The following is a 24234-nucleotide window of genomic DNA, read 5'->3' on the forward strand; positions in this document are numbered from 1 at the left end:
TCCTTTTACATGACCTGCCCTGATCGTTGGGGTGTCATTCCTGTAACAGTTGTGCACAGAAAAGAGAATAATTATAAACAATTGGAGGGAGAAGAGAGAAATTGCCACGTTTTGGGTGTGCTGGAGTTGCCACCACCGTGCCTGCAGTATTTCATGGGCACAGAGGACAGGGGGAGGTGAGGGGAAGGAATTTTTTATCAAAACTTGTGTTCATGTCATGGTTTGGGTTTGAAGGACTTCAGAGATCATCCAGTGCCATCCCTGCTAAACCTGGCTCAGCTTTAAGGGCTTGGTTTTCCTCAAAGTCTGGTTTTAGCAGCAGGATCCCAGGATGGGCTGGGTTGGAAGGGATCTTTGATCATCTCCTCCCACCCCTGTTATTGTCAGATTTTTAAAAAAAATCCCTTCACCTGGATTTCTTCTAGAAAGCTGGGAAGCTTCAGCTCCTCCATGTTTTGCTCCTCTGGAATGTGATTTAAAGAAAAATTTACCCAGCATGTGAATTGTTTTTAATTAATGGCCAATCCCAGCCCAGCTGGGTCAGATTCTCTGAGTCTGTCATGGGTTTTTATTATTCATTCTTTTCTGGCCTTCTGATGAAATCCTTTCTCTTCCTTTAGTAGAATTTTAATATATCATTATAATATAATGTAAGTATTAAAATAGAGTAATATAATATAATATAATATAATATAATATAATATAATATAATATAATATAATATAATATAATATAATATAATATAATATAATATAATATAATATCTAATATAATATAATATAATATAATATAATATAATATAATATAATATAATGCCTTCTGAGAACTTGGAGTCAATTCTCATCCCTCACCTCTTCCTCAGACCCACAAGAATGAATAACCACCCACCCCTTCCTCTATCCCAGACTGCTCCAAGCCCCATCCAGCCTGGCCTTGGGCACTTCCAGGGATGGGGATATTAAAACAGTGAAAAAAAGCTGAATTCTGAGAAAAAAAACCCACCCATAAAACCCAAATACACCCCAAACCAAACCCAACCCAAACAAAAATGTCTCCTCAAATCTGTATTTTGAATTCATGATTTTTTGGGTGGCTTTTGGTGGAGATTTTCACATGATCATCACAAAGAAACTGCTTGGAGCACAGAAAATTTATAAAAAATTGGTTTTGAAGACAACAACTCCAAGTTACCCTGAGGCTGAATTACCCCAGGATTTTAATTTGAATGTATTTAATATTTTACCTGGCTTGTTTATAAGGGTGAGCATTGATTGCTTTGCATTCCCAGCATCAGTGCTGATCAAAGATTCCATAAAATGATCACTGCCAGTTTTTCTGGCTGGAAATGGAGCCTGAAATACAGAGGAATGGATTTAATGAACCCTGCTGTACTAAGAGGTGAGAAAATGAAACTCTTGCCCTCTCATTTTTAATTTTAGAACAGAAAAGTTCCTGCTTCTGTTTCTGGATTGATTTAATTCTCAGTCACAGTTGCTCTGGAGTTGGGGCAGAATGACATCAGGTACAGCTGAGATTTTATTGTGCATTCCTTCCTTCCTTTGGTTTTTTTTTAAAAACCATGCTTTGCATGGCTTTAGTGATTAAAAATAATTTTAGGACAAAATTTAGGAGAAATAAGGATCTGACATGGTGGGAGAGCACTGGAGAAAATCCTTCTTTTTATTTATTTTCATCCTCTGACTCTCCTGAACCCATTTAATCCTCAGAGCTCTCTGCCCTGCTTTCATTTATCAGGAGTGGTTTTAATTGGAAAGCTTTTTCTGGGACACAGGTTCCCCACAAATGTTCTGCAGCTTTTTCCAGCCCTGGACCTTCAAATAATAACATTAAATTAATTTGTTCCTGCCTTAGATCTCTCTGTGGCCATGTGGAGCTTGCATGGCTGGATTTTGTTGCATGCTGAGTGCTTGGCTTTTTCATTTTTATATTTTTAATATTTCTACATAAAAATAGACTCCATAGTTCTAAAAAAAAAAACCAAAAAAACAAACCAAGACCACCTCTGGAGTTTATTTAAGGCAGGAAGAATTTGTGCTAACAAGAATCACTCAAAGCTATTAAATAAGAAGGGTTTGTAACTTGATTATTTGACATAATTTTGGTTCCTCATGAAGCTTTTAAGGAATTTTGGAAAAGAAGATCCCTTAGAATTTGGTTTTTAAGCCAGAAGTGCTGTTTGAGACCTATCCCAAATGTGGCACTGGTGTAAAATGTAATTAATTTTTCCTCCATAAATCAATATTTTGGGGAGAAGGGAGTGGGGCAGAGTGGAGCCAGGTTTTATGATAATGACTTTTATTGATGGAATTCCAGAGTGCTTCCATCTGGGAATGGTTTCAGCAGGAATGGGGATCCAGCCTCCCTCTGCCCTGGGCTGAGATGGTTCTGAGCTGATACTTTTCATAAGCAGATCATTCATTTTGTAAAAATTGAATATTCAGGCAAGTGGGTGAGGTTATAGCTGTAATTCCTCCTTTAAATCGAAATTTCCTTGCCATTAAAGGTTTATGGCTGTCTAAACCTCAGTGATAAGATAATGCAAATTATTAACCTCCTCCATTTGACTTGTTCTTGTAGATGTTTTTATTCCTTTTTATCCAGAGGGTTTTTTTTAATACCAAGGCAATCTTTGAATTGCTTACAAGAGTAATTATGAATTTTTGAGCATTCCACCCCTGTTTTTTTTTCTTTTTTGTACCTCTGGAAATATTAGAAATCATTTTACTGCAGACATCCTGAGGAAAAGAGCAGCAGGACTGAATCTCCCCTTCCTCAGGCTCTGGGTGCATCTTAATTTAAAAAATCCATCAAGAGCTTAAAAAAAGAAAAAAATCCAGCAGAAAAGAAGAAGATTCCCTTCTTCCAGCTGCAGTCCCAGTGGTTTTTGGTCAATCAGGTTCTCCAGCCATCATTTGGGATTTTGTCACCTTTGACCTGTCCACCCTCAGCTAAAATTTCACTTGCCTGGATTTGATCCTTTTTGGTTCTTTTCCTTGCTGGCACATCACAAATCTTCTTTGTAAATCTTGTGTGGACCAAAAAAGGATTTCTTACCTCTGGCTCTCCATCCTGGAGGGAATCAGCTGCTGCAGGGGAGGTGGGAAAGGTGGTTTGTGGCTCAGCTCCCCTTGGCCAGTTGTCTTTATTAAATAGAAATTTGGAATTCTATGAATTATAATAATACAAATAATATATAATACCAGATAATAATATCTAATACAGTATAATAAGATAAGATATAATAAGATATAACATATAATAAAATAATAGAGAATATAATAAGATATAGGATGATAAGAAAACAAAGATATAAGATAAGAGATGAGAGAATATAATAAGAGAGAATAAGATATAATAAGATAGACGTAGACTATACTATAAGAGACTAATATAAGATACGATAATAGACTAGACTATAAGAGACGATGAAGATAAGAGAATAGAATGAAGAGAAGAGAATAGAAGAGTAGAGGATGATGGATAGTATATGTAGATTATAGGAGAGGAGAGGAGAGTAGAGTATGATTGATATTAGATGATATTAGATTATATTATATGATAGATATTATATTATAGTATATTATATATTGTAGTATAAGAGAATGTAAGTATAAATATTAATATGAGATAATATATTAGAAGTATTAATATAAGATAATAAGAGAACAGTAAGGTATTATAATAATATATAATTCATATGCTATGCGAGATATATTATAGAGTACATGATATTACAGTTACATGTACAGCGGACAGTATATTATAGATATGTATATTAGATTATATATATTATATTATATTATATTATATTATATATATTAATACTTACTTCTAGTAATATTTATACTTATAGTACAATATATAATATAAATTATATTATAGTACAATATTCTATAAAATTGGAGCTCTAAAAGGTTTTTCTGCTCCTTTCCCATTTCCTTGTTGGTGTCCAAAGGTGAGAATTGAGCCCAAGTGAGCCCTGGAGGGAGAATCCTCCTCCATCCTTACTCCAGATCCCAGATCCCCTCCTCCCAGGACTGCTGCTTCCTGCCACGGCAGGGATTTATCCCGATGGAAATGGGAGATTCTCACCTGAATTTTGGCCCCAATTCCTCCTCTTGACTTCCTTTGGGAGGAATAAATCTTCAAATAAATCAATAAATCATACATAATAAAGAAATCAAACATGATATAAATAAGATGTCTGGTTGGAATAGGCAGATCCCACTCTGAGGATTGCCCATTGATTTAATCTCAGTTTTTGGGGTTTTTTAAAGTTGTTTTTAAGTCTTCATTGATGCAGCAGCTCTGTTTACATGGGGCACAGATCCTTCACTGAGCCTTGCCAAATCCTTCATTGTTTTTCCCATTTTATTTTCGTTTTTCCATAATTCTTTCATTTCTGCATCTTCTTGGTTTAGCAGTCTTTAGCAATAAAATGCCTGGTTGGAATAGGCAGATCCCACTCTGAGGATTGCCCATTGATTTTATCTCAGTTTTTGGGGTTTTGGGGTTTTTTTTAAGTCCTCATTGATGCAGCAGCTCTGTTTATGTGAAGCACAGACCATGTGCAGTTTGGTTTTTCTGCTACAGATTTAGAAAAATGAAAACTCATTTTTCTCTTAAGATTTTGAACCCTCACAGCTTAAATTTCAGGCAAAACTGCTGTATCTGTTTTTTTCTTAATCAACTCCAGTTAAGTTTCAGGAGATGTGAGGTTTTTCCCCATCATTAAATAAGATTATTGCTCACTCTGCCTTACAGATTCAGCTCTCACAGGAGCAAACGAGACTCTCTTGAATTTGAGTTTACAGCAGCTGAATTTCATCACCTGGGATGATATTCCACATACCAGAGATTCCCAATTCCAGCTTCTGGAATTTCTGGGAGCACTGGAAGGGATTTCCCCCATCATTAAATAAGATTATTGCTCACTCTGTATTACAGATTAAACTTTCACAGAGACTCTGTTGAATTTAAGTTTACAGCAGCTGAATTTCTGCACCTGGAGTGATATTCCACATGCCAGAGATTCCCAGTTCCTGCTTTCCTCTGAAATTTCTGGGACCATTGGAAAGGTTTTTCCCCATCATTAAATAAAACAAGGCCTTCTTGAATTTGAGTTTACAGCAGCTGAATTTCTGCACCTGGGGTGATATTCCACATACCAGAGATTTCCAGTTCCAGCTTCTGGAATTTCTGGGAGCACTGGAAGGGATTTCCCCCATCGTTAAATAAGATTATTGCTCACTCTGTGTTACAGATTAAACTTTCACAGGAGCAGATGAGACACTCTTGTATTTGAGTTTACAGCAGCTGAGTTTCTGCACCTGGAGTGATATTCCACGTACCAGAGAGTCCCAATTCCAGGTTTCCTCTGGAATTTCTGGGAGCACTGGTAGGAGTGACAATTCTGCTGCTATCAGAGTTTCCTGGTCAGGATCTCAGTGCCCAAACACAATTTAACTTGGGCATGGAAAATACAGCCCTGTCCTCCTGGAAATGGGATGGGATGGGATGGAGGAAATGTCTGCTAGAGCTCCATGGGATAAAGAGGGGAGTGAAAAATTGTCACTGCCAGGGACTGGCTGGGTTTGGAAAGGTAAAAGAGAGATTTTGGCTGTGTTTCAAATCAGGGCTGGAGCCCCTCTGCCTTAGGGAGAGCTGGGAATGTTCCCCTGGAGAGGAGAAGGCTCCAGGGAGAGCTTCCAGCACATTCCAGGGCCTGCAGGGGCTCCAGGAGAGCTGCAGAGGGACTGGGGACAAGGCCTGCAGGGACAGGAGCCAGGGAATGGCTCCCAGTGCCAGAGGGCAGGCATGGATGGGATCTGGGCAATGAGGAATTCCTGCCTGGGCTGGAACTGCCAGAGCAGCTGGGGCTGCCCCTGCATCCCTGCAGTGTCCCAGGCCAGGCTGGACACTGGGATGGAGCAGCCTGGGACACTGGGAGGGGTCCCTGCCATGGATGGGGTGGGGTGGGATGATTTCCCAAACCCTTCTGTCATGCCCAAATTCCAAATGCACCAGAAGATCCCTGTGAGTATTTTCCTGCAGATCAATAATTTTTATATCATTTTGGATGGTCAGAGATTGCTACAGAGTAAGAAATGAGAATTTATTAATAAAAATAATAAGGAAATTATTTTGAGAAAAGTGGGATTTCTCTTGGAAAACCAGGTTTTTTAGCCTCTCCATCCATGTGTATCTGTGTTAATAGAGGGAGAGTGTCAGGTGAACTTGAATATCTGAGTTACCATGCTGATAGATGGGATAACTTGCTGATAGTAGCAAGGCAATTAAATGTAATTATAGCTATATATAAAACATGTAATATAATTTCTTGTTTCCTGTGCTGCAAAGATGTATTTTCCCCCCTTTTGAAATTTCTTCTTGAAATCTCTTAACCTCTGTTGTATCTGTTATTCCTCTAGCCCTAAAATTTTTAAAAAGGAGAATTTCTTTAAAGTGGGGTGGAAGGGAACTTGAAGATCATCCACAGAATCACAGAATGACCAGGCTGGGAGAGACCTTCAAGGCCATGGAGTCCAGCCCAGCCCCAGCCCCTCAGCCAGAGCCTGGCACCCAGTGTGAGCTACACCCACAGGTGCTGTGTGCTAAAACTGAACCTTCCCCATCAAACAGGAAATAATTTCAGACAGAGGTGGAGGAGACTCTAGATCTGTATAGAAACCTGGTTTTTCCACATTTGCTGTGGACATCTATGTGAACAAAATACTCCATCCCCTGGAGGCTTTGTGGTTTGGCAGCACCAGCTGAGCTCTTTGGGCTGTGACTGCCTGTGGGACCTGCCCTGGTGCCAGGAAAAGCATTTCACAGGATCCCAGAATGACCAGGTTGGGAGAGACCTTCAATGGCATCGAGTCCAGGCCAGCCCCAAGGGCTCAGCCAGAGCCTGGCACCCAGTGCCACATCCAGGCTGGTCAAACACCCCCAGGGATGGGCACTGCACCCCCTCCCCGGGCAGCCATGGCAGAACTTTCTCCCCCTTGCTGGAAAAGCTTTTTCCTGCTCTCCAGCCTGGATTTGCCCTGGCCCAGCTCGGGGCTGTGAGCTCTGGCTGTGTCAGTGCTGCTGGAGACAGAGCCCAGCCCAGCTGGGCACAGGCACCTTTCAGGAGTGCAGGGAGGGCTGGGGGCAGCCCTGAGTCTCCTTTGCTGCAGGCTGAGCACCCCCAGCTCCCCCAGGGGCTCCTCTCAGGGTTTGTGCTCCCAGCCCTTCTCCAGCCTCACCACCCAGTGCCACCCCTGCCAGGGCAGTGACACTTTCCACATTTATTCATGGAACTACAGAATGGTTTGGGTGGGAAGGGACCTTAAAGCCCAACCTGTCCAACCCCATCCAGGGCAGGGACACCTCCCAGTGTCCCAGGCTGCTCCAGCCCCAGTGTCCAGCCTGGCCCTGGACATTCCAGGGATCCAAGGGCAGCCCCAGCTGCTCTGGCAATTCCAGCCCAGCCCCTCCTCACCTTCCCAGGGAAGAATTCCTTCAATCCCCACCCAGGTGTTTTTCCTGTTTCATTGCAGAGCCACATCTTGTTGAATAACCTGAATCTCAGCAGGGTGTCGTGTACTCTGTTCTAAAGGCTGAATAAACATTTTATGAGCTCTTTTTCTCTATTTATGATCAGTCATGTTTTGTTCTGCAATTTTTCTCTCTTCGTCTTAAAGGACAGAGCAAAGTTGTAACTCTTCTATCATTTCCAAATTAATCTAATTTGAGCAATTCTTTGCCATTCTCAATTTCATGCAAATACCACTGCCATTACTTGTGCAAATAGTTGGTGTGTCTCTCCACGTTTAGAAAATTAAGCATTAATTCTCACTGTGGGCTTGGACAGCCTGTGTTGCATGACAAATAGATTGGAGGCATGCAGGAAAAAAAAAATTACACTTCACAAATCCAGCAGAGAGCTTTGCTTTTGAGCACTCACAGCAATGGGCAGGGAAAAAAGAGTGTATAAAAATTGACATGTTTTAGTAACTCCCAAAAGAGGGTGGTGGGGATTTTTTTTCCCCATTATTGTAGAAGTTCTTGGCAGCTTCTGTTTTCCTGAAGCATCCCATTGACTGGGATGAAACCTCTTTTTTAGAAAGTGCTTTTAAGTGTTTGCTTTCCCTTCCAGACACTCTCACCCACAACAAAAATAAATGTTTGTGTTACAATAATGGTGTTCCTTTGGAAAATGCAGGGATTGTGGAGCCTCCAAACTCTGCACAGCCAGCACCCAGACTCCTGGCTGGTGTCCCTGGGAGAGGGAAAGGAAAAGGAAAGGGAAAGGGAAAGGGAAAGGTGAAAGGGAAAGTTAAGGAAAGGGAAGGGGAAGGTGAAAGGTATCTTTTCCTGTCCTTGTGCCTTTCTTGTCCTTGCATCACTTTCCTTGCACTTTTCCTGTCCTTTGCCGCGTTTCCTTTCCGTTCCTGTCCTTGCCGTGCCTTCCTATTCCTGTCCATTTCCTTTCCCCTTCCTTTCCTTGCCCTGTCCCGTTACCCGTTCCCTCTGTCCCTGTCCCCTTACCCTTTCCCTTCCCTGTCCCTGTCCCTTCCCTTCCCACCTTGCCCTGTCCTTCACCTTCCCTCCCTGTCCCTTCCCGTTCACCTTCCCGTCGCCCTTCCCTGACCCTCCGGATGCCTTCCCTCTCCCTTTCCTTAACTTCTGCTCACCACGTTCTTTACGCTCTTCTGCGCACCGCAGTGACCCGAGGGCACAGCTCATCATCCTACGTGGGATGGCACTTCCTCAGTTTTGGGGTCATTTTCAAGAGATGCAGGATGGGCACCATGGATTACCTGGGTGGGGACCCCTCCCAGTGTCCCAGGCTGCTCCATCCCAGTGTCCAGCCTGGCCTGGGACACTGCAGGGATGCAGGGGCAGCCCCAGCTGCTCTGGCAGTTCCAGCCCAGGCAGGAATTCCTCATTGCCCAGATCCCATCCATGCCTGCCCTCTGGCACTGGGAGCCATTCCCTGGCTCCTGTCCCTGCAGGCCTTGTCCCCAGTCCCTCTGCAGCTCTCCTGGAGCCCCTCCAGGCCCTGAGATTTCCCTGGATCCTTCTCCTCCCCCAGAGTGGAAGTGGGAATGGAGAAGCCTGAGGAGCCAGCAGTTTTGGTTTTCTCTGGTGAACCTGGGCCATGGAATCACTGTCCCTGTGTCCTGTGTGCTCCTCAGCACCTCAGTTCATTCTCAGGCTGGAATTTGCTCTTTTGGCTGCCTGCATTTCTCTGTGTTCAGGATGATGAGGCCGTTTTTGGGAAATTCATTGAGCAGAGACTTGCTCAAGCCATTGGATCCAGTCTGGGTTTGTGGCTCAGCAGTTTTAAATTCCTCATTAACTCTTCTTTTCCCAGCTGATGAGATTCTGTTGTTTTGTACCTTGAGTTCCATTTCCCAGCAGTTCCTCACCCCCTTTAGCTGTTGCCCTAAACAAGGAGAGGCAGCTCTGCAGAAAGCTCTGCCTGTGGATCTGTCATCCCCATAACAATTCTCATCTTGAGTCTGGTAAAAAAAGCTGGCAAGGTCGATTTTAAACTTATTTTGTTTTCCTGGCTGTGTAAATACAGCATCCCAGCAGCTGAAAGGGGCTGAAATTTAGGACTCAAATTAGGTTTTTTGTCAGACACCACTAGAAATAAAACACTTCCTTGGAGTTTCCTTCTGCTTATAATCTCAAATAATTGACACATGACAGATTTCAGTGTTGTTAATTGTTTAAAATAATATTATTTTGTTCAGGGAGGGTTGATGCTCCAAGGAACCCAGAGTCTGAGGCAGTTGGAAGGTAGCAGTGGGTGTTTTCAGAGGTAATACAAACATCTCAACTTCTCAGCTTCTGCTGAGCGATCGGCTTCGCTGATAACTTGTGGCAATGAGTTCTGCAGGTTAATTATGCATTTAATTGGTTTCAAATTTGTTGCTTTTCAATTTCACTGTTCACTGAATATTTCCTCGGTCTTGTATTATGAGAGGGAGTAAATAGAAGAGCTTGGCTCACCTTCTCTGAACATTTAATTATTTTGTGTACCTCTCTCCTGTACACACAGCTCTTCTCTGGGCTTTGGTCTTGATGTAGCTCCAGCTTTTTTTTTTCCTAAACTTTTCTTGGCAGTGACCAGAATGTAAATACACAGAGAGTGACCAGAGCTCTGGGAGGATCTGAATTTTTATTTCTGTTAAATACTGTGATCCCAGTGTGGTGCTGTCTTCTCCTTCCCCTTTTCTTCCTAAATCTCTTCCTGTTTTTATTTTGCTGTTTTAACACACGGGACAAGTTTGCCTTGGCTTTTCCTGCAGGAAAATCAAGTTTTTCTCTGGGGATTTGTAGTCAGGCTAAAAAAACTTCACTTGCCTGGTGCTGATTTTTGTTTCCAAGTTATTTTCCACTTATTCTCATTGGATCCATCCCTGGAAATGTCCAAGGCCAGGCTGGACAGGGCTTGGAGCAGCCTGGGATAGTTGGAGGTGTCCCTGCCATGGCAGGGGTGGCACTTCAAGGTCCCTCCCAACCCAAACCCTTGTGGGATTTTACCTGCCATGATCTGCTCTGGTTTGATCTTTTTGGCCATTTCAATGCAGTAATTTCCATGAAAACCTTCATTGAAGTTCATGATTACTTGCTTTATGTTTTTCTGTGCATAAGAATTATTCACAGAATTAATAGAAATAATTTTCTGTGCTATTGAATTTTTTTTGACTATTCTGTTGGACAGCTGCTTTATTCTTTCCAAGTGTGACAAGAATTTACATTAAACTGTATAAACATTTTAGTAGAACCATGTAGAACCATGTTTTTGGAACAATCCCTGCAGTGTTAAACCCTTTAAATGTTGTGTCAGTAAATGTTCATGACAGGGATGTCAGAGCATGGAACAGAAATGTCAGCATCAGTCCCTCTCTTCCATGTATCTCCTGCCTCCAATTTCTTAATTATATTCATAATTTTGAGGGTTTGTTCAGTTGCCCATTCCCAAATTCCTGGCACACTCAGACATTCACCATCTGAACAGGGCGAGGACTTATTAAACCCAAAAATTCATGTCATTTATTAAACCCAAAAATTCATGTCATTTATTAAAACCAAAAATTATTGTCATTTATTAAAACCAAAAATTACTGTCATTTACTTCTCTACTATGATTTTCACAATGCTCAAGTCTTTGTTTCCCTTCCTGTCTTGCATTAAATCAGCTTTTCCCATCCAGTTTGAATATTTTCAGTGCTGAGAATATTATTTATTTCTGTTAGAATAACACAAACACCAGCAGAGCTTGAAGTATAATTCTGTGAAACACTGCACAGATGTGTAGTGAGTTCCAGGCTCTGCCCTGGAGACTCTGCAGTCAAATGAGAGGAGAAATCAAAGTGCAGTGAGTGGAAGTTGGACACAGGAATTCAATGACACGTGTTATAGGATTATATAAAAGGGAAAACCTCACCAATAATCGATGCATAAATCAATCCCAGCCCCTTTCAGAGCTGCTCTACTCAAGGTAATAATTCTCTGGTGCTTTTCTTTCAGAATAACTTGTTCAGTCTTTAAAGAAAAAGCTGAAAGACCAGCGTTGTAATTTAGTAATTAAAATACAAAGAGCATTAAATCCTGCTGTGTTCTCCCCCTTTCCCAGGGCTTTGCTGGCTCTTTGTTTGTAGGTAGTAATTTAGAGAGTTATGGTAACAACCTGGTATTAACCTAGGATTTTCACACTTGGTTAAATATTTTATGGCTATAAAGTGAAGAACTGCAAACTGTCCTGTTAATTGTTTGAATTGAGTTTTCAGAGTGCTGGAAAAAAAGGAAACAGAGCTAAAAACTGAGTTATTAATTGGGATAAATGTTTAGTTTGATATATGTCCCCACCACTAGTGTAAATTAATTTTTTGCATGTCTCAATGCCAAAAGGTCTTTGGGGAAAGTTGCACATTCCAAAAGTTCACCAAAATTATGTTCCCTTGGCAATGGTGAGGTTAATCCCTGAATTTCACTGTTAAGTCAAATATTCTGCTTAAAGATGAATTTGTTTCTGAGTTACATCTTCAGTCTGGAATTACCTGCTGGTTACAGTTCTTTTGTTCTCCAGCTGAATAGAAAAATCTCTGAAAAATAAAATGGCTGCATAATTTGAGACAGAATCAATGAGTTTTGATGGTTTGTTTATTACTAAATAGAAGAATTCAATTTAGCAAGATCAAAATTCCAAAAAACACAGCTAAAATACCTTTAAGACAACAGATATCTCTATTTTTATTGCCTTTTTGAACATCCACAGATGAAGGTTCTGCTTGTTTTGTGTCTTTCAAACTGAGAAACACCTGATGTAATTACAAGTGACTCAGTTCCTTGTCCTGAGCAGAAATCAATCCCTTGAATAGCAGAGCAGCAATAAATGTCCTTTTATTGGCTGTTCCAGAGAGGATTTCCCTCCTTGGGCATTGTCACTTTTTGCCTTCAGTGGGAATTGGTTCTCAGGATCACAGATTGGGCATGAGGCACCTTGTGCTGGGAGGGAATGACATCAATTCATGCAGGGTTTGGATCACTTGATAGAAGAAGTGGAATGTTTGTTAGCCTTCAGGAACACATAATCACAAGAAATGATTATTTGCAGATGCTTTTACTGAAGAGCTCTGGGTGTCAGGGGTACAAACCCCAATCTGACTCCAAGATGGGTTTGGCATGGATATGCTTTTATATTCTATTGTTATATAACTTTCATGTTAATTATTAAACTTGTATTGTTCTATTGTATACATAGATTTCAGCCAAGCATGGCCTCCTTAGATCAGGAACACAAGTTTCTCATGATTCTTCTTAGGATTATACAATAATTATATTTAATACTAAACAATCATCTCATCTAACAATTATTTATCATACTACTTACACAGGTGTGACACAGAGCTTAACATTTCAGAGTCTATCTTAACATTTTCCAAGGCCCCTCTGTCATATTCACAGATGGAAAATAACTCTGGAGAAGGGCCCCTGATGCTGGAGGCTTCCAATAAACACAAAATACAGGAGGTTTTCAGTGGGAGTCCAAATGAGATTGGCTTTGAAGTGGCTTCAATGAGGTGGTGGGTTTTTATTGCTTTTATTAATGCAGCATCCCTGAGAATTATTTCACTCTTTCTGTGCAGTCCATCGAGTCTTCAGTTTACAAAGCACGAGAATTGGGGCTTTTAAATGATGGAAATACAGCATTGGTGATAAATGGTGCTGGGTTTGGACAGAAGAGTGAAGAGTCCTAGGTGGAAAGCTTCAATTTCTCTGAATGTTTGGGTATGAGGTGCAAATTTCTCTCTGGCTTGGTTTTGGATTTCAGTGGTGGATTTTTGGAAGGGTGGTGCTTCCTTATGTTTTGCTTTGTTTTACATCATGTTTGGTTTAAAAATGCATCAAATATTGGCTGACTGTGCTTAGCAATAACTTTTCTTTACCCTTCTGTTGTTTAATCCAGGAATCGAAAAGTATTTCTGCAAAATCATCATTAATATCAATTCTGAACAGGGTAAAAAATGGCAAAAATATTTATGATTTGCTACGATAGCAGTGTAAGAACAAAGATGGAAGTAGAACACAGTCCTGAATCAGTTTGCTGACAGTTTTTTCCCTGAATTTTACAGGCTAACGGTCCTCTTGCTCTGTTTTATCCACTTTGGCTCATGTGGAGCAGTCTGCTTCTTTCAGTTTAGTGAAAAATTCCATATTTGACACATGACTGAAACATCAGAAGCTGTCAGCCACGGTTAGAGACAATATTTGAATTGCTACAAATACCTGGCAGCAGTACAGATAGTCTTTAAAATGTTTGATCTCCTTGGACTGTGTTGGCTGACTGAAAAGCATGGATAGAGTTTCAGGAATAAGTCAAGCCTCTCTTTCATTCCCAGTGACACACAGAGATGTAATTCAGATTTTTTTTCAGCATTTCTTTTTCCTTTGAACCACAGTTGGATGGAAACACGAGGCTTTTCTGCCTGTTGCTAATCACTAGAATAGTCATGAGTGTATTTTAATTTTTATTTGCAAGGAAATCAAGTCTTCAGAGTCTGTTGTTTTGAAGCTGAGCTAAGCAGATGGTTCTCTGGGAGCTTGGTGAGAAGTGGCAGCTTTTCCTAAGGGCTGATATTGTACAAGGATGGCTTGGACAGGGCTGGGAGCAGCCTGGGCTGGTGGAAGGGGTTGGAATGAGGTGGAAGTCTTGGAGTCTTGGAAATCTCTTCCACTCCAAACCAAGTTGGGATTCTGTAACTGCTCATTTCTGCTCACTTGGTAGAAATGTCAGATTTTTCTGCCCTTGTTTTGGGGTAGGATGATAAAATAAATCAGGCTGGAAGAACCTGGGGTCCTCTCAAGTGAGTGGTGACTCAGAGCTTCTCTCCTGCTGCTTCTCCTCCACGAGCCCTGTCCCTTGCAGATGGAGAAGGCTCAGCAGAGCTTCTCTGTCTCCGTGCTGGGAAGTTCTCAGAGCCCAGCTGGATTCAGCCCTGGGGTGCCAGCTGTGGCCTCTTCCCTGGCCCTGTTGGAGCAGAAACCCCTGGGATCCCTCTGGGCCTGTCTGCTCCAGTGTCCCACATCCTGGAGAGGCTGCCCACGGAGATTTGGGGTCCCCATCCCTGGAGGTGCCCAAGGAATGCCTGGAGGTGGCACTCAGAGCTCTGGGCTGGGGACAAGGTGGGGACTGGGCACAGCTTGGATTGGATGGTCTTGGAGGGCTTTTCCAGCCTGAGGGATTCTGAGATCTTCCTTGTTCATCTTTTCATTCTGGCATAACAGAAGTTCTTGTTGGGGTGATGCCTCAGAGTTTGGCTTTTATATTGTTCACATTCTGAGCTGCTTTGGTGTGTGGGTCTGGGCTTCATATTATGGGATGGTGAGCTCTGTGCCCAGAGCAGGGAGACAAAACAATTCCTGCTCCAGCTGGGCACCAAGGACAAATGAGCCAAATCCCAGCCCAGGAGCACAAACCCCGTGGGCTGGAGAGAGAAAAACAAGCAGGGTGGGAGTGCCTGGGCTAAAGCTGGGCTGGGACAATGAACTGCAAGGTGGGAATGGAGCAGAGCTGATCCCAGGGAGAGACCCCGGGAGCGCTGGTGCATTTTGGGGCCATTTTGGGTCATCTTGGGGGCAGCCCTGGCTGGGCTCTGGTGCTGCCCAAGGTGCATCCATGGAGGAGATCCTTGGAATCAATCCCTGCTTCCTTCTGGAACTCTGCCCAGCCTCTGCTCTAGCTCAGCCTTCACAGGGCATCAAGGACAACAACCTCAATGAATTTCTGCCTTGGTGGAGAGTGACGTTCCTGTGGGTTTTCCTGTGCATATTCCCATGACTCACATTAGGATTGGAATCTGTAACTCTTTTCTTGGCATTTGTACATTTGTGTTTTTCTCCTTTGGTCTCTAATGAGATTCAGTAAATGAAGCTTCTTGTCACATCTTCTGTTCTACACTAGATCCTTACTTGTTCATAAATTCAATTTTTTAATTTTCTCCATTAGCCTCCTCCTCTCAATGTGATCTTTTTTATCTGCTCAACTCACTCTTTTAGGACTTCATTATTTTTAGAAAATGTACTGTAGCACATTTAGTGGTAATTACAAAAGCTTGTTTTAATTACACTTGTCAACGACTCCTTTTTATGATGCATTATTGGTGCTGCCATTTCCAATTCCTAACAATTCTCCACAAGTGGAAATGAACATCCCTCTTTTCAAGTGATGTGTCCACATGATTTTTTTGTGCTTAGGGATGATTTTGTGCATGGTGATAATTTAAAAGGAATTCTTTGAGGGGGAGGGGACCAGCATCTGTTCCCAAGAATATCCATAGGTTCCTGGTGTTGCCTGTTCAGTATGATGAGTGTATTTATATGCTGAAAAAGAAGGTCAGAAATTGAAACTGGGGCCATTCAACATCCATGAAATGTGGAAATTGGGAATTCTTTTTCTTGGGACACTCCATGCAGTGGAAGAGGAGAGTAGTTTTGCTGATCATAATAATTTATGCAAATAATGAAACTTCATCTGATTTTATCAGTGTGCAAACGTGGAGGCACAGGGCTGTACCTGCGCAAGTGGGAGAGGAATTCAGAGGATGGAAGCATCCAAGGTCAGGCTGGATAGGGCTCTGAGCAGCCTGATGGAGTTGAAGGTGTCACTGCTTGTGCAGGGATTTGGGACATGATTCCTAAGGTCCCTTCCAGACCAAACTGTGATTTATGAAAAGCCCAAAAACTGATTTACAATGTGACACTCACAGCCTGGACCTGAGTTCCCAGCTCTGGAATTCACACCTGGCTCTAACCCATGGCAGTGAACCTCAGGCAGGAAAAGACATGGAAAACCTCCAGCAGTGTGGTAGAGGAAGATCATGTTGTTTTGAGAGGATCTTGTTTGGAGAAGATGATGTTTTGAGAGGGTGATGTTTTAAGAAGCTGATGTTTTGAGAAGATGATGTTTTGAGATCATGTTTGGAGAAGATGATACTTTGAGATCATGTTTGGAGAAGATGACGCGTTGAGAAGATCATGTTTTGGGAAGATAATGAAGATGATGTTTTGAGAAGATCATATTTGGAGAAGATGACGTTTTGAGAAGATGTATTGAGAAGATCATGTTTTGAGATCATGTTTGGAGAAGATGGTGCTTTAAGAAGATCATGTTTTGGGAAGATGATGAAGATGATGTTTTGAGAAGATGATGTTTTGAGAAGATGATGAAGATGATGTTTTGAGAAGATGATGTTTTGAGAAGATGATGAAGATGATGTTTTGAGATTTCTCTTGTTCTGGTGCATCCCACCCATGCTGAGCTGCCAGCAGATCTCCTGTGGGATGGTGCTTAGGGAGCTGCCACCACTTCCTTTTAACCTTTAATCCGTTAGTTTTTCCTTAGGCTCATCTCAAGACCTGCAGATATTCCATGTGGGCTTTCCCAGGAGAGGAGCCCTCATTGCTGTGGTCAGCATTTCCTTTGGAATATCTCACTCACAAACCTGATGTGACAGGAGCTCTTCCAGCCTCCAGCCTCTATGCCAGGTCTGGAATCCTTGGCTGTGCCTTGGGAGGTCACCAGTCCCTTGGTGTCCACCTGCCCCATCCCCTGACATTTGGTGAGATGATCCTGAGGCAAGACCTTCAAGGGACTTTCACCTGGCTGGTGTTAATTTATAAATTCAAACTGGACTCTTCTTTTGAAGCAGAGCATTCCTTTCCCAGAGAAACCCAAAGTGGAGCCATCTCAGCAGTTCCACTGGGAATTCTTGGGATGCTAATGAACTTGGAGCTTGGGATAATGGAAGTTGTTGGGGTTGGAGTGAGATGATTTTTTAGGTCCCTTCCAACCCAAACCATTCCATGAATCCCTGTTTGGGAGAGGGTGGTTTGGGGGGACACCAAAAATGTCTGTGCTCCAAACCTGGGACTGCCAAAGGCTTCAGGAGCTGAGTCTGAAATCTGCCTGCAAACCTACATTCAACCACCTGACAATGAATTTTTTATCCACTCCTTAAATAAAAGCAATTTGTGACCACATGCACTTGGTGCACTTGCTGCATCCAGCAACAGATTCCTTTTGTTTTATTTTTAAAATTTAATTATTAAACATAGATTTTCAACCAGCTGCTTATTTGCTCTGTTCTGCCTCACAGAGGACAAAATAAATATGTTTTTGTTGTATCCACTGTGAGCAGGGTTTGGTTTTGTCCCAGATGGCTCTCAGGTGTCCCTGCAGTCAGGCACAAGGTGATTTTTTTGTAGGGAAGAAATCCATTTTTCTAGAGGTGGCAACTCCTACCAGTGCTGTCCAAATCCAGGTGCTACCTTTGAAAACAAAACCCAGCTTGACCTTTAAATCTTGGTCCAATTTCCCTGTGATTGTGAAGAACCTCTATTTAATGTTAGTGATCTGGTTTGGGTGTTAAATTTGGGTGGTTTTTCTTTAAAGAAAAGGTTTTGTCTGTCAGAGCTTTTCGTGAAGAAACAACCAACCTGTTCCAGTGCCTCATTTACACCTGAAGTGCAACATTCAGCTAATTGAAAACATGGCTGTTCTTAATTATTTTCTTGCAGCTCATTGACATTCACAGGGATCTTGTTGCTGCAGCCCCATAAATATAATATTACTTTACAGGTTTGTATTTTGGCACTCAGTTCTCCTCTCTTGGCATATTTATATTCTCCTGTATAAATGAATAATTTTATTTATTATTAATTCATTTGAACTTTGCTGTGTCTGCGTTCCTGTACAAGTGTTGGGGTGGATGAAACTCCTTTTTGCTGATTTTCTTCCTTGCCAACCAGATCTTGCAGTTCCTTTCACAACACAGGGAAGCAAGCTTTGGATAAACAGATTATTTAGTATTTTATATACATTATTTCTCCTTTATCAGTGACAGATCAGCACAATGAGCAGTGTCACTGCAGAGCAGTAAAATCCAGCTGGTTTGATGATTAATTATTTGGGCAGGGTCACAGGCAACCAAACCCAAAAATCAACCCAACTTCCCAAGTTAATCAAATTTCCAGAGCAAAATCTTCCGTTCTGAGGGATATCCTTGGAATAAATGTTACTGCATTCCCTGATCACAACAAGAGAGAGGAAAAGGATTAAGCTCAGCTCAAATCCTGGAGGGTAAGGATGGGTTTTGTCTCTTCTGTCCTTGCTGTGCCCTTGACCTGGTGTGCTTTACACCTGCAAAGCTGTGGCCTCGTGAGTTGTCAGAAATGGGGCGAGTGAATCCAGTCAGGAGGTTCTTCCCAGGGTTTTATTCCATCCATTGCCTTTCCAAAGTCAGTTTTAGTTCCAGCTCATGGATAGAATCATGGGGAGAGCAATTGGATTGTAAGAACTAAACCTTGACCGAGTTCTCCTGAGCTTTATGGAATATTCAGGATCTCTTTTCTTTGCCACTGGCCTGTTTTGCACAACAGGAATGTTCTGGAGACCTTCTGTGCTTTGGGGATCCTGGGATGGTTACAGATGGAATATTTGCACTGGGTACCCATGAAGATGCCTTGCAGATATGGAATGTGAGATCTGGAATGTGAGATCTGGAATATGAGATATGGAATGTGAGATATGGAATATGAGATATGGAATGTTGGGTCTGGAGTATTAGATCTGGAATATGAGATCTGGAATATGAGATATGAGGTGTTAGATCTGGAATATGAGATCTGGAGTATGAGATATGAGGTGTTAGATCTGGAATATGAGATCTGGAGTATGAGATATGAGGTGTTAGATCTGGAATATGAGATATGGAGTGTAAGATACTGAATGTGAAATATGGAATGTTGGATCTGGAATATGAAATATGGAATATATGATATGGAGTGTAAGATACTGAATGTGAGATATGGAATTATAGGAAATATGGCATATTAGATGTGGAATATGAGATATGGAATGTTAGATATGGAATATAAGATACGGAGTGTTAGATCTGGAATATGAGATTTGGAATATCAGATCTGGAATATGAAATCTGAAATGTTAGATGTGGAATAAGAGGTGTAGAATATTAGATATGAAATATATCTGGAATATGAGATCTGGAATGTTAGATATGGAACATGAGGTGTAGAATATTAGATATGAAATATATCTGGAATATTAGATATGGAATATGAGATCTGGAGTGTGAGATATGGAATGTTAGATATGGATTATGAGATGTGGAACATGAGATATGGAATGTTAGATGTGGAATATGAGATCTAGAATAAATATTTGATACGAAATATATCTGGAATATTAAATCTGGAATATGAGATATGGAATGTAAGATAGAGAATATGAGATCTGGAATATGAGGTGTGGAATATTAAATCTGGAATATGAGATCTGGAATATTAAATCTGGAATCTGAGGTGTTCTGGCACAAGTTTCCAGGGAGGCTGTGGCTGTCCCTGGATCCCTGGGAGAGTCCAAGGCCAGGCTGGACAGAACTTGGAGCAGCCTGGGACAGTGGGAGGTGTTGGGGCTGGAATTAGAGATGATTTTTCAGGTCCCTTCCAACCCAAACCATTCCATGAATCCCTTTTTGGGAGGGGATGGTTTGGGGGGGACACAAAACCTGCAGTGAATTGTAGAGGTTCTGTCAGCACCAGGTCTGGGACATCACCAGGGATTGTCTGCAAGGAGACACAAACCATGGCCAATACAAACCATGGGAATTGGGCTGTGGAATAATTCCTGGAATGAGCTCTGGAAAGTTGAAATTAGTGAGGCAAGGCTGATTTAAATGCTGGGGGACAGGGCATGGAATTCTGAGGGAGAGGCTGGCAGAGGAAAGAGTTTAATTCATCCCAATTACATTTTTTTAGGACATTTTTGAAGAAGTTGCACAAAAGACCCCAAGAATTCCCAAGTAGTTTTCTGCATTTTTCCAGATACACCTGAAATGCATGTGGAGGGGTTTATTTTGCATTCTTTCTGTTCACCATGATAAAATCAATTTAATTTGAATTTTAACATTTTTTACATGCTTCAGGACATAGAAACAAAGGTAAGGAGTTGAATGAGGAAACAAGGGAAAATCCAAACTTTTTAATGTATTCCTTGGGTGTTTGCTAAAAAACCCAAAAATTGATCCTGACAAAGGGGATGAAGTCTTGTGTCTGTCCAATATGTGATGTAATTGTTGTAATGAGCTTTATTAGATAATTATTAATCACTAAAGATATTTTATTAAAAAATGCTGAACCCAGGAAGTATTTGCACTGATAATTTAGGTGTTAAATCCTTCACAGCTTGTTAAAAATCACTTGTCTGCTATTTACACTGCAGGACTTAGGGCTTTATATATTTTTAATAAATTCCTCTGTGCATGTGTGCTTTTTAAATGTATTTTCTACTTTTTAATGAGTCCCCCTAATCCTAGAAAATGGGAAATGCTGGAGATGAAAAGCCAAAAAACATCAATTTGCTGGGAGCAGTATCTCTTAAAAGAACACTGAGGTCATATTGGGATTGAAAAGATAAATATTTTAAATTGTTCTGTATTATTTTAGATTATTGGACATGAGAGGGATTCCATGGTCAGGTTTTTCAGCCTCGTGAATACTTCAGCCAATCTGGGAGTTTCCAGAGGAGTGATTCCTAATTAAACAGGACAGGAGAGTTTTGGATGCACTTTTTAGCAAATATATAAAAGGATTTTGTTCTTCCCAAATATCCACCTGTTTAGAATTAGGCTTTCCTAAGTTCAGAAGTGATTTGCCAAGTTAATTCAAATTAAAACCAAAACTAAATCCCAGCCTGGTGCATTCTGGTGCTGGTCCCAAATCCATTTGGGCAAACTCGGGCAGAGCTGTTGAGGAGGGGAGCAAAAAAGCCCAGAACTATGGATAATATCCTGGATTCAGGATTTTGATTATTCTGTTCCTTTTTTTTAGGCCAGGCAGCTGGAAGAGAAGGACAGGGAGCTGAGGAAACACGATGCCTACTACAAAGAGCAGCTGGCTCGGCTGGAAGAGAGGGTAAAACCTTTTTTTTCTCCTTTTAATGAACATTTTCCCCCCTTTTTTCCCCTTTCTGTTCATTTCTGCTCCTGGTTATATTTACAAGATGACTTTTTTAAGGAGATAAAGATTAAAATTCTGGCTAGAGGGGTTATTTTTGTATTGCTGCTGCTGTTTCTGGCTTAATATCGACAAGGTGGAAGGTTTGATGGGAGAATATTTGTTTTCTTTCCTAACAAAGTTCTCACATTTGCTGTGGGATTTCATCTGTCACGGTAATTACAGACAGAAAAATGAAATAATGAGGTTATTTTGTACCAACGCTGATGAAGAGCCAGTGGAAATGAAGAAGTGTCACCAAGTAAAATAATTTAAATTAAAATAACAACAAAAAAAAAAAAGTGAAGTGTGAAGGGACACGGCGAATTTCTGCTTTCAGTGGGTGGAATTAGTGATTCCTCCATCAGTACAGGGAGAGTTTAATTTTAATTCCAAGTTTATACCATGTTTAAAAGACACTTCTGTGTCTTTATCTCATCACAGACTTGAAATTAAACTGTAGAGAGCAGCTTGGGAAGCTGTGGGACTTGCTGACAGTGCCTTAACATATTGCTGTTAACATTCCTCTTCTTTACAGGGTTTTATTTTATAGGATGTTAATTTCAAATAATTACTGCTGCCATCATTTCCTGCCTCCCAGGTTGGTTGTAACCTCCAGCCTGAATACATTTCCCTCCTTTACCCCTCAGCTTATACATTGGTGATTAATTCGGATTTTTTTGGTGTTAGTTGGTTGTGAAAATTATTAACAAGATACATATTCATTGATGCAGCTTAGCAGGCCAGAAGGAAACCCCTTGTTTTTCTGGATTAGGAGGAAGGACATGTTGCATTAATTATCAGGGTGTGTAATTGGTCTTAATGAATATTTTAAATCGAGGGTCCCTCCGATACCGTGTTGGTGTTTTGTCCTCCCTTTGTGAAGATGACATTAATGAAGTCCCATGTTCTTGGCAAGGAAAAAGAGTTTGAAAAGATGAGGGGAAATCAGTTTAATGATTCCAAATAGGTGCATTATTTAAACAGGTATTAAAATTTTTTAGTATATTTTAATTAAAAATTAAGATCCTTCACAAAAAAAAAAAAAACCCTCCAAAGAACACTTTCCTTTTTCTCCAGTAACTGGTTTGGTGTTAGAGGAAAAAGCTTCAGTGGGATTTTATCCAAACTGGATTTTTCTGGGGTCTTAGTGTGGAATAATTCATGGCAAAGGGTGTCTGGTAAGCCATGGGTCTTGGGCAGCTTTTTCTTTCACCTTTTTTGACCTTTTACATCTTTTTAGATGTTTTTCTTGGTCATTTTTCACATTCATGTAGGTCACTGGCTTCACTTGCTGCTGTCAGTGAAGACTCCAGTGTGTGTAAATACATTCTTGTGCTGTGCAAGGGGGATAATGAACTTTAAATAACTTCATTGCAGTTCTGCTGGAGTGCCACCCCCAGGGGATGTGAAATGGGAAATTCTGCCATCTCTTGATTTGGAAATCCCCAGGAATTCAGCAAGAAGTTCTGAATTCTTGTTTTATACTGTGAGTGATGTTTGCTCTGTGTGCAGAGTGGTACCAAGCCTTCTCTTTTCATTCTGACTCCTGTTTCTGAGGTAAAATCCTCTACTTTTCCAAGTTGTCATCAAGGTAAATTTTCATCTCTCTCCTACACAAAAAAAGTGCTGTTCCAGCTCTGAGAGGAGCAAACTCTGTGTTCCAAATCTGACTTGGAATTTCTTCAGAGAGGTGGAGATTTCAGAGTGAAAACCTGGACAAGCAGAGGGGTCAGAGCTCCTGCAATCCCACCTTCCCTCATGGGGACACCTGGGAGTTTCTGTGCTGGGAGTTTTGAAAACTGGGATGGAAAAAGGTGTGGAAATGACAGAGCATGGAAAGAGGCTGGATTGGTGTTCCTGAACTTGCCCTGATTTCAGTGGAAGGTGCACAGAACAGAGCATGGGCTGCTCAGCAGAACTGGAATTTGGGAACAGGAGGTGGGGTAGGAGCAAGTGGAGCTCAGAGAATTGGTGTCAGGATGAAGAAATGTTCAATCTGAGTCTGTCACCTGTGACAAAGAATGCTAATTACAATCTCAGATCATCCCCACATCAAATAAGCACACTTTAAAAACACTTCAGTGATGCCTGTGTGGTATTTCTGGCTGTTGCATCATGGAGTGTCAGAGCTCATCTCGATGATTAATTGGCTTTTTGATTATTTACCCTTTTCAATTAGAAGCTTCGTATTTGTGTTCTTCAGTGCTGCTGAAAAAACAATGCAGACGTTGATAATAAAGGGAGATGACAACAGAACAGATTAGTGTCAGCACAGTGTGCTCCTTATGGAGAAAATTATCCATATTCAGTGCCAGATGAAGCCTGTCAATTATAAAATATTTCAGTGACTGAGGGAAGATGCTCAACCTTTACAGGGTATTCATACAGGACAGAATAACTGTGCACAAGTGACAGCTGGGATAGTAAAACATCAACAATTCTATTCTCAGGGGGAATAACTGTTCATAAATTTGGTTTATGTGCTAAAAACCTTTTGATACTTCCCCAAAACCCAGCAATTCCCCGACCAGCTGCCAGTGTTTCTAGGTCAAAGATAGCACATAAGCTATTAGTTATTACATGCTCCACAGCAGCAGAGCAATAGCAGAGAGTTGAACAAAGCACTTAAAGAAC

General features: G+C 41.3%; 1 protein-coding gene across 1 annotated transcript in view; it reads left to right on the top strand.

Moving 5' to 3' along the window:
- Positions 1-24234, top strand: part of CHCHD3 (coiled-coil-helix-coiled-coil-helix domain containing 3) — a 142754-nt gene that overhangs the window by 64215 nt on the left and 54305 nt on the right. Inside the window, exon 5 of the mRNA XM_018922345.3 lies at positions 21433-21516. Within this exon, the coding sequence (XP_018777890.2) occupies positions 21433-21516 (84 nt within the window). The remainder of the gene's footprint in view (positions 1-21432; positions 21517-24234) is intronic.

This window comes from Serinus canaria, chromosome 1A (assembly GCF_022539315.1).
Source record: "Serinus canaria isolate serCan28SL12 chromosome 1A, serCan2020, whole genome shotgun sequence".
Classification (NCBI taxonomy): domain Eukaryota; kingdom Metazoa; phylum Chordata; class Aves; order Passeriformes; family Fringillidae; genus Serinus; species Serinus canaria.